The 11,180-nt window shown below is 37.0% G+C and overlaps 1 protein-coding gene across 1 annotated transcript; it reads left to right on the forward strand.

Annotated features, from left to right (window-relative positions):
* On the forward strand, window positions 1-7,028 carry LOC138007914 (synaptotagmin-7-like). The gene is made up of 4 exons (XM_068855039.1): window positions 1-230; window positions 991-1,757; window positions 4,906-5,020; window positions 5,573-7,028. The coding sequence occupies exons 1-4, from the start codon at window positions 185-187 to the stop codon at window positions 5,878-5,880; spliced, it is 1,236 nt and encodes a 411-aa protein (XP_068711140.1). The 5' UTR covers window positions 1-184; the 3' UTR covers window positions 5,881-7,028.
* Window positions 7,029-11,180: the final 4,152 nt, after the last annotated feature.

An 11,180-nucleotide genomic window follows, 5' to 3' on the forward strand; every position in this document is an offset into this window, starting at 1 on the left:
AATCAAGATAAGTTGTCATGGGAAACAAAGCGTTAATGATTATGCTTGTGTAAAAAAATACAAATTGTCTGTTCAAATGGCCATGAGGTTCCCACAACAAATGACGGATGCGTAGCAAGATCGGGCGATAAACTGCGACAAGGGCTTGATTATTCTACAGAATGGACCAGCTTTACGCTCAAACATGATAGCTTATATCGTTCAACAACATCCTTCTCAGGACAACACAGGCGAGTAATATTTAGCGCTCAACTTGGCTTTGTGTTTAGTCTATCTATTCTTTTAAATATACAAACTTAACAAAGCGAATTTTTGCTTGTTTTAGCATCTACACGAGTCCCTCTCTCATATCAGATCATGAACGTGTTGCGTGATAACCATGTTTCGTTGACTGCAAAATCGAAACGTACTTGTAAGATCGAACGTTATGAAAACCCTTAATTTATGTTTAAAATCAACGGAAAGATGGGACTGAACTTGTAATTATTTTTATTTGACTTATCTGATTGGGAAAACTTGGCGATCGAACCCTTGATTCACATTAACCATTTGTCTTCTTTTGTAAAAGTGGTCATTACAAGTTTTTGAGATACCGGTAGTTTAATACTCGCACTTTCAAATGCTCGTTGGTATCAGAACTTAAGGAGTTAATTTTACCGGAATCAAGTATCCCTGAAATTGCTTTCTCCAAGTAATTTAAATCGTTTATTGATAGTTCTGCCTTTTTGCACGGTCGTTCTAAAAGACATAAAAAACCTATCGAGTGAGTTCTTTTCAGTAGCTTTCAGCCAGTTTTCTCAGGATAATCATTCGCAAACGTTAGTTTTTTAAGTGCGTACGTCAAATATCAGCTTTCATGAAATTAGAATAACAATGACTTTTATTAATCGCTCGAAAAAAAAACTTGGAAAAAAATTCGAACGCAACTGTTCGTCACAATCAACTCAAATTACTTTCCCGACTTAATTTTTCTTCTTTTTGAATCCGCAGCGATCGTAAGTGCCAACATAGTAGCCGTTATAGCAAGCCTCGTTTCTCTTGGAAGCATAATATTTTTTTGCGCTTGGTGTCACAAATGTTGGAAGGGCTCGGAAGACGAAAAAGATGGCAGTGGGGAAAGCGACTATGATTCTTCATCGGATTCTCAAGTGTATGGAGTCCCCGGACATAAGTACCGCGCTTATAAATACACCCCGCTTTCTGATTCTTTCCCTGCTAACGCACAACGGGTCGAACCACCTGGTTATCAACAGATGAAATTTTCTCAGCCACCGCCTCAAGACTACGATGTTCAGGCTCCTCAACCGGATGTTACGAGTATTTTGATTCCACCGGAACCACCTCTGATCGAGGCGTCCTCCAAGGAAGATCTCGGCAAAATTTACTTCTCAATCAGTTATGATTCCAACGAGATGGTGCTCTCTCTTAAAATTCTCAAAGCTACTGGCCTTCCCGCTAAAGACTTTAGTGGTACTAGCGATCCTTTTGTGAAAATTTTGCTCCTCCCGGACAAGAAACACAAAATGGAAACTCGGATTAAAAGAAAAAATCTGAATCCGACTTGGAACGAAGTGTTTCGATTTGAGGGATTTCCCCACAACAAGTTACTGAGTCGAACGTTGTATTTACAAGTCTTGGACTATGATCGATTTTCCAGAAATGACCCAATTGGAGAAATTGAAATTCCCCTGTCGGATGTCGACTTAGGACCAACAACCTTGACATTTTGTAAGGATCTTCAGCCATGCAAGCGTCAGGTATTTTTTTCCTTTTTATGCAGTTATATTTCAAAATATTTTGTTCTCTTCAACCAAAGTTATTCATCAGAGCTGGAAATTGACAACCCTATCAGGAGAGTATCAGTATAACTGAAGGACTTGGTTTAAAAATTTAAAAAATATTCTGAATGTTTTTAAATAAAAAAATATAGCTTATTATTGTTCTGTACACGACATCGTACTGCTTATTAGCGATCGCATGAAAAATTTAGAAAGCCCAACTTTACCGCCATTAACTGTTAATTGAAAGAAAAGTGGCTTTCGCTAAGTAACAGGAAATTACTAATTTATAGAATGACTTGCATTTCTGTTTAAAATTTTTGTAACCATGCACACGTAAGAAAATTAACTATCTTCAATAAATATTTTCCTTTTCTGCATCTTTTCATTAATACAACATAGTTAAAAGGCTTGTGGTGTATGAGGCCACCTAGGCAGAAACAGCCACAAGTCAAAAAGAGACTTTGCCGAGTGCTGGAACATGTAGATGTTCAAGAAGCTAGTATTTTTTTTTACGTGCTTTTTTTGTTCTGATGAAACTTTACGAATGCTCGTCAAGGTACTGTGTAAGTTACGTAGAAATATCTACAATTGTAGATATTTGTCTTTGCTTTTCTTCAAAATTATGTCATTTTCCTTCGATAAGCGTTGATTTCCGTTGTTAATATATTGGCATAATTTCAAAAAAGCTGCACATAATTATCCGATTGTGGTATTTTATGACAAAAGATAAGAATTAAAATTAAGGGAGAATTAAAGGTTTAATAAAGCTATTAATATTTCACAGGTTCGAGCTCTTGACTCACAAAGTAAGATAGATTTTGTATCATTCTATCGCTACTGAAGCAAAATATCTGAAAATATATGATCATTATGGTGTTCTCAGAAGATGGTTTTGGGATTACAATTGAGCAGACCTTCACTAATGACCACACCATAGTGAATTTTCTTGAATAAAATAACTGAGAAACATTACAGGAACCCAAGTTAACAAGATGCTTAGACCAAGGCATGAATAATTAATAACAACTTTCACTTTGTGCACACCGATACTCAACAAGGAAACTTCTGAAGATCAAGCTTCCAAAAGTTTTTTCACTGTGACATCAATCTCTGCAGCTGACCAGGCTGTTCATAGGGATGCATCATGCTTAATGTGATTTAAGTATTTTTGGATTTCCCCCTACTGTGTTCATTTTGAACAGTCCATCAACTGTTGTGGAGCGTAATCTGTATTGCTACCCTCAATTTACATAAAGGTATTCAAAGGTACAAGGAAGAAAAAATAATCTCTTGTTTTGGTTGGAGATCTTTCAAACCCATTAACATGATTGCTAGGTTTTTGGAAAAAATCTTTATTGCTAAAAGTTATTATAATATTAAATCGAAAAAATGAATTTAAATTTGGTCATCCTTGCCACATCCAAGCTAAGGATACTCCACTGCCTGCAATGCTTTGACTACGTGAGATTTTACCGCTTAAAATTAAATAGCCCATGTGTAGGTGTTAAATAGGTAAATGAAGGAGCACCATAATATTGATATAAGGAGATTTTTGATTTTGAGAAAGATAACAGATGTTAATTACGTGAAAGACAGATTAAATTGGAAAAAAAGATTGAATTGTTTCCTTTCTTTAGGGAAGTTATTGGAACAAGACGATTCACTACTTGTACTATTAATCAGCTTTCATACAATGTTTATTGAAAACCCAAGGTACACACTGTACAAAGCAAACAGAGAAGATAATTCAAAATGCTAATTAATCTGTGTGGGCTTATCAAAAAGGTGTTCTTGGGAGTTAAGTTTCTGAGCAAAATATTTGCGGAGTTTGGTGTGTGATTCTATCTTCCAAAACATGCAAGATAGCGGCCACTGCTTAGTTCAATACATGTAGCTGGTTCAGTGTGAAACCAAAAAGCCTTTGCTATTTTGGCCACTGCAAACATCATCTTTAATTAATTTCCACTGCAGCTTTAAATAACTTGTTTTACCACAGGTATATATTTTTTCAATAATATTATTTTATGAAACATTCTTTACAGTGTGGTTAAAAACAAATGGATATTCAATCAGGCTTGCAATCCCAAACCACTTGGTTAGCATTGGGTGCAAAAATAGGTTCAGTGATCCAGATGTGGCAGTCAGATTGGATACATTGCAAGAGAATATAGCTAGTAGAACAAAAACAGGACCTAAACGTTGGCATAAGCTCTGTTTTGGATCATACAGGGTATTGAAATTAATTATGGTCTTTACATGAGCTGGCAGGATCAAGATGCCCAAAATGTTCTTGGTCACTTGGCACAGCAAATGAGTCAAAGTAAATGCCAATCTTGAAAGCTGAAAGCACATTCCCAGAAAAAGCAGAAATCTAGAGATTTTGAAATGCTATTTTATTCAATCTCCTTGAAAGTATTTTTCAAAAACACTTTTTGAAATTATTAAGTTATTAAATTGGAGAGCCAACCCCCATATGAAGCTCTCCTTTCTCTAATTATAGTCAATCTTTTGCTGACTCATTAATCAATGGTTTCAATAAATACCAACAGTAGACGAAAAGCACACTTTTCAGGGCCAATGAAACACAACCAACGAAACGACAGAACAGAACAACTGTTAAGAATCCCAACTGGCCGCAGGCAAACCAGTTGGCTATTTACAAATGCAGCTGGGAAGTTGAACCAGGGACTACCAGGATCAAATTCAACGAGTGTTCAGAGCGGGTCTTGAACCCGGGATCTCCGGATCTCAAGGCAAGCGCCCTAACCACTGGGCCCCACTGCCTACTTTACTCAGATGTTGGCTTTTTCCTTTTTTCCCCCTAAATTGAAGAAATTCTTTCAAACCTAAGATTAAAACCATTTGACAAGGGCAACATTTAGTTACTCTAGTCAAACCACCAGCAGCCAACTTCAACTTGATTAATGAAGTGATTTTGGGACGTCCTAATCCCAGACTGATAAACAGTCAGGATGATAACAGGCACCAATCACATTCCAAAAATTTCCTGGAGTGTGATTGTTTCTGTACTTGATCTAGTGGTTGTCATTTAATTTGCAAGTGCAAGCTTGTATTGTAACATCTGTCTTGAAATTTTTTGTTTTGATTTATTCATGACAAGCAGGAACACCTCGGGGACCTTCTGGTGTCTATGATGTATCAGCCCACTAATAATAGGATTGTTGTGGTTGTAATGAAGGCTGCCAACTTGAAGAAAATGGACATTATTGGATCATGTGGTGAGTTCGCCTCCCTTTTAACAAACACTGAAAATAAATGCAAAAGGCCATTGTGCATGATTCTCCAGTCACTGTACTTACAGATGTTTTAACATTGCATGCAACGCAATTCCTGTAGTGTGATGTGAGTTGCGTAACGCATGAGGGTGGTATCTTAAATTTGAGCAGTACTGCACGTGCATGTATTTACAGGGGTGGATCCATATCGGTTTCCACCGTTTTACAGAAATCAGTCAGAGTATACCAAGACCCCCTAGAAACTTTTTCGTTTTTTTGAAAACCGGCCATTATTTATCCTAGATCCAGCCCTGATTTAACTGTGTTTCAGAAACTATTGATAGGCTCTGATATGAACCTTGCCAGCTACTACAAAAGAGATCCATGCATGTTGGCATGCTCTACTTGATGCCTCTTTATGTTGGGAGTGCAAAATGATGCAAAACATCAAGACATTTAACTTGAATGAACAACCAATCTATTGAATAGTTGTATTTCATGTGCTGACAGAGGGCCTGGAAAATGTTAACTACTTTGCCCCTTTCCTCTTGTTAGATCCCTATGTCAAGATTTACTCCATGCATGGAGGAAAGAGACTAGACAAGAAAAAAACAACAATTAAGAGAAGAAACAAGGATCCAGTCTGGAATGAATCATTTATTTTTCATGCCCCAGTGGACAAAGTTAGAGACATGACCATTGTGTTCACCGTTATGGATTTTGATCGTGTTACACAAAATGAAATGATCGGCCAGGTCATTTTAGGGTATCGTACCACAGGAACATCACTTCGGCATTGGACTGAAATGATGGGTACTCCTAGGAAACCTGTGGCACAATGGCATAGATTACAACTTTATTAATGCATTTGGAAAATATTAATTTTATGGTTGAGATAATTATGATGATCTTGGAATCAGAAGGAAATACTGTTGGTCGGTCCCCAATGAAAATACACAGGTTTCAAGATAAAAGGAGTGCCAGATATTGCACTTTTTAGGTGTTAAATATTTTAGGCATTAATATGAATAGTATTTATTAGCAATGCATACAAACCCATTTCAAATATATTTTCCCAGCCTACTGATTAACAAGAAAATAAGGTTATCAAAGAACCACGAACAGAGGTTTTCATCTTCTCTCCTACAACTAGCTGTTTTCACTGCTTATTTCCCTTCCCCATGACAAAAAAGTTTTTTTTTTCCCAGTGAAAAAAAAAAATTAAAAGCAAAACAACAGTGGTGAGATGGAAGCCCTCTGCCATCTGGGTAACCTCAAAGAAAATGGCTCAGACAAATGACGCTGCTTTAAAGTGTTCTGATCTAACACCTTGAAGATTCAAATTCTTCTTGGAAAATATTGATGAGAAGCCTTTCTCTCATTCAGCTCAGAGTCTGTAAAAGCAAATTAATGTTTCCCATAATTGACAAGGCACGTTCTTACTTTAAACAACAGACACTCTTACTCCCCCTTCCCCCATCCCTTTGTCCTCTCTGAAATGGGGAATTGTGCTACATGTAAAATAAATAAATTAATCTCCTGGGGTTTTGTTCAATCAGAAGCATCATAAGGTGTTATATCATGACGTGTAAAAAATATAAATTAATTCCAGTCTGTGTAAATATTTTAATAAAGCCAATGGCCATGAATGACATCCAAAAATCCCTTAATAATTACGTGCCTTCAACTAAATTTTAATTTTTAGTGGCATCCAGTCTAATCCTAAGTCTAAAAAAAAGGGGTGTAAAGTAAATTTGATCTACTTAGAGAGGCAAGATGTCAATATCAGCAAGGTATCCAGACAAGAATTTTTGCCACTTAAGTTTAATACTAAAAAAACAAACCCTGGTGTCAGCATACACACGCCACATTCATGTACACCATGCATACGGCTCAACATTGTTTATGTAGGCAAATGTTTTGCATTCTTTGCATCTTTTAAAACAGCTTAAATTCCACTACTCTTCACATGTGAGCCTACAGCAAATAAAGAACTGTTGTACCACCCTTATGAGAAGTTTGATTTTTGTAAGAGTATGTATCATATGTCAAAATATTGGCTAGAATTTTGCCAACTTTAAACAGCTCAGTACCATGAAACCAGAGGCTATCAAAGATACAGGTCATGTCTTCACAATTTTGTTGCTCAATGTCACATTCAACTTTGCAGCCTATTTTGGTCATAACATGCTAAACTGCAGGGGAAGAAAGGACAGCTAGTGCAATGAACATGGAGAGAAAAATGTCAAATAAACTTTCCCCATGCAATTAAGAGGAAAACATAACGACAAAAACAACTTTGGTTGTTTCTACAAATTATTATTCAAAACGTTCTGTGGATCAACTTTTGGTCTCAAATCATTATTGACAAGTTTGTGTATCAGCGTCTGTCATATTAAAACCCTTTCCCATACTTAAAGGGGTAGTGTTGTGCTATTTTAGTCAAAATTCAAAACACTAAAAGACGGCTTTGCACCAATGAAGACCAAAAAATAATGATGTAGTTTTGTTGCCAATGGCCACTGACGTGCACTGAAGCTATTTATTGTTGTTTGCAGCCAAGGATGGAGGGAATGGAAAATAGATTGAAACTTGAGAAAATTGGCCAGTTTTAAGTTTCACTGCAGATGTACTCTGAAAGTCGAGAGAAGTTAAATATGAATAGCTCTTTGTGACATATCATATTTCGTATCATCTCAGTGAGTCATCCTGAATGTTATACGTGTGAGCTAGAGTAGATTTTTACCCACTTTTGACCTAAAACCAGGAAATTTAGCATGACAGCTGTGCCCCTTTAATATAATTTATTATATCACTAGCTCCGTGAGCAGTCAAGATGAACCAAATACTGCAATGTGATTGGCTACCCAAGCAGGCAAGATGGAGTTATACTGCCTGCTCAGGATTTCTCGCTTGGTCCCACAAGATCAAAGATATATATATATTTTTTGTGTTTTATCCCATATAATAAATCCTTTACTGCCCAAGCTTGTTTGGTCAAGATGGCTGGATATTGACCTCGTTCTTTTTTGAGGGATTATGGACTTCAACTTCGTCTCAACACACAAAAAAAAGAACTTGGCCAATATCCAGCCATCAAGACCTCACACTTGGTCAATAACCCATACATATTTCACTCTTTTTCATGCCAGACAATTTGATTTTACTACTTGGCAATGGAGGTCACTTCAGGGTGAATAGGTTAAAGCTAAATCCTGTTTTTTACTGGGTTGCCTTATAAGGCAAACCCAGTCGAGGTCTTCGTTTAGTTTGTTTGTTTTCTTTTTTTTTTTTTTTTCCGTGTCGGTAAAAGTCTTGCCTGTCACTCCCCTGGTAAGTGGTGTCTTTGTGGACAGAGCTGGACAGAGCCTTCTGCGAGTATTTTCTTAGGATCGAGAGGGTAGTGGAACTGCGTAGATTTCTCTGGTGGACACAGTAGAATCATTAACTTAGCCTGCAATGGCGTCGAAAGTCATGCAACGCGAATGGCGTTTTAGTGGATCCTTAAACAAAATATACCCTTATGGAGCTCAATAATGGAAAGTCAGTTGGATAAACTAGGCATGAATCTCAAAAGCGACGAGTACTGGACTTCGACAACAATCTATCGCCCGTCGAGACGAAATCAAAGTGAGCTATAATATTTACCTGAAGTACATGGTAATTTGACACAATTGAGTTTCTTGTCTTCACGCACGCAATCAAATAGGAAGAGGTTTTCGCCTCTAAGAGCAAATATGTTGTTTGTTTCAATAAAATTTTCGCTGGAAAAGGATTCTGTGGTATTTTCTGCCTTTTTGAATTATAATATCATGTTGTGTATTGAATTTTCGAGCTTAAGGTTCAAATGTGATATGGGAGAAGTTTTTTAGTATTGCTCTGTAAGCAGGAAGGGTTCACAGGCCTGTCGGAAGCGTGCTTGAGTTACAACAAAATGAGGCCCAAAATCAGTGAAAACTTGTGACGCAGATGAATAATAAAGTAGCTGCTATTTCCAAAATGATGGAATTACCTGGTGATAAATAACGTCGTACGCGTCTTGGAGAGTAAATTTTGACTTTGCATAAACAAGAGTTGGGCGATTGTGATCTTTGTTTTGACTTCGCTCATTTCATTGTCAAACTTTATAACACTTGACAGAAAAAGAAACTTACAAAAACCCGGTATCTTGCCATCATTTGACACAGATGCTTCACTGTTTGGCGAGTAAACATGCCGCGGTAACTTAATCACGGCGCCCGCTGAATTCCGGCCATGTCACTTTCGATTTTCCAATTTACTTGAACGTAGCAAAAATCTCCCAAAATGTTTGTCGCTGATCGTGACTTTTTATATTCTATAGATCGTTTTCACGTGACGTCATCACCTTCCAAAATCTAAAACTAAAGATCCACCAAAGTTTTTATCCTCATCAGGCATAAGAGGCGGCATATCTATATCTGTTGACAATTTCACAGCTCAATAGCGTGCTTCGTTTGGAAACCAGAGCATTTTGAATTTCCGGATTATTTAGGTGCGTGACACAAAGCTACGATCAAGTTTGTTGAAAAATATATACTTATCTCATGATTTTGAGCCCTTTTAGAAGTTAGAGCATTAGGAAAAGTGCTTATGTAAATGCTTGTTTTTTCAGTAGTGATAATCAGTCGCCTAGATAGCCAAAGTCAGTTCCAGATGTTTACACTATTTTCCGGCCTGCGAAACATTTCGACGAATATCTGAAGTTTGGGGAAACGCAGAGGCCTAAAACTTGGACAAGTGTCTTATTTCTTTATCTTCTATAAGATAACAATTTCTTAGCGTTTTGCACTGGATAGTTTTTGATTTATTTTTTTTATTGCGTGACAGTGAAAACGATCTATATTCAAGGTTCAAAATTAATGTTGTTTTCATGTCGTAAATATTTTATTCTCGATCGACCGTCCGGGAAACTTCCTTCTGCTCTTTCTGAAAACTGTGTATCAATATTTATTTGCTTTTTCATCAATATTTGTTTTGCATAAAGCACGCTAACAGAATCTGTACCTTGCTGAGTTCGCATTTGTTAGCGTTAATAGTATTTTCGGTCATATGTTTCTGTTTTTTATGAGGGGTTTATTGTTTTGGTCTCCCATCCCAACACTAACCCCGCGAAACAGGGCTTGACTTCAGTGAAGTTTAGTATTACAAAGTTTTCGGATGCTCATAGGGCACACTTGTGGTGAAAAGAAGTTGTGAGGGAACTTGAAAATTATCAACATGTCAGCCCAGAAGCCAATGTTTCTCGCTTCTCTTTTATTTGTTATTCTTCAGAGACTGGAATGCTGTATTTCAATACCACACAATTCAGTGCCTTCTGATTTTCTGTAGCACGTACCACAGGCAAGCCAGTGTATGCTTCACAGAAGCATCTAGTTTTGTCTAGTGGGTGTTTTTTTTTTTGTCTGATAACAAAATGCACCATAAATAAATTTGTGTCTGGGTTTCCACCCATGTTGACTTACATTAACCTTTTAAGATACCATTGTCCCTGAAATTCTTTGATTGAAAAAAGAAGACCATGATGACTCAACACACAATAACATTATTTTTTCAGGTCATGAACATGTTAGCTGTTTGCCAAGTGATGTCTCGTGAATGGCAGCAAGTTGTTGCTTTCTCTTAACCTGGTGTTGATAAAGATCTCACTGTTTTAAGCACATATATAATGTTGTGTAAAAACAAACTATGCTCTAAGGTTCTCTCCAGATATGATAGAAAAGCAAAAAGCAAAGTCATCAGTATAAGCTTCACTTCCATTGCTAGGCCAGCCTATTCAGGCCACATCCAAAAACAAGGTCTGCTCTTGGTTTTAATTAACACTTCAAAGGAGGGAAAGAAAAGCTGTGCATGAGCTCAAGCTCACTTTTCAAAGAGTGAACCAGCAGATGGTTTTCACAGTGATGTCATCAAATTCTAAAATCAAAACGACAAGGTGTTTTGAATTTTCTTTCGGAGGTTGAAGATAACCTAGAAATAAGTCTTTTTTCAAGTTTCAAGTTCCATGACATCTTTCATTTCAAAAATACAGCATTTATTTTTGATTTTCCGAATTGTCACCTTGCGTGCCAGATAGCATGATACAAAGTTATTTGGTTGAAAAAAATGCCTATGCCTATGAATCTCAGCAGTCTGAGTGTTTCAA

This window comes from Montipora foliosa, chromosome 6 (genome assembly GCF_036669935.1).
Source record: "Montipora foliosa isolate CH-2021 chromosome 6, ASM3666993v2, whole genome shotgun sequence".
Lineage (NCBI taxonomy): Eukaryota > Metazoa > Cnidaria > Anthozoa > Scleractinia > Acroporidae > Montipora > Montipora foliosa.

What these genes read in the sequence shown, in the direction of transcription:
- LOC138007914 (XM_068855039.1), top strand. Translation starts at nt 185, where the DNA reads ATGATAGCTTATATCGTTCAACAACATCCTTCTCAGGACAACACAG. An exon ending in TTCAGCCATGCAAGCGTCAG is followed by an intron (nt 1,758 to 4,905) that starts GTATTTTTTTCC and finishes CATGACAAGCAG; the next exon opens with GAACACCTCGGGGACCTTCT. An exon ending in GGACATTATTGGATCATGTG is followed by an intron (nt 5,021 to 5,572) that starts GTGAGTTCGCCT and finishes TCCTCTTGTTAG; the next exon opens with ATCCCTATGTCAAGATTTAC.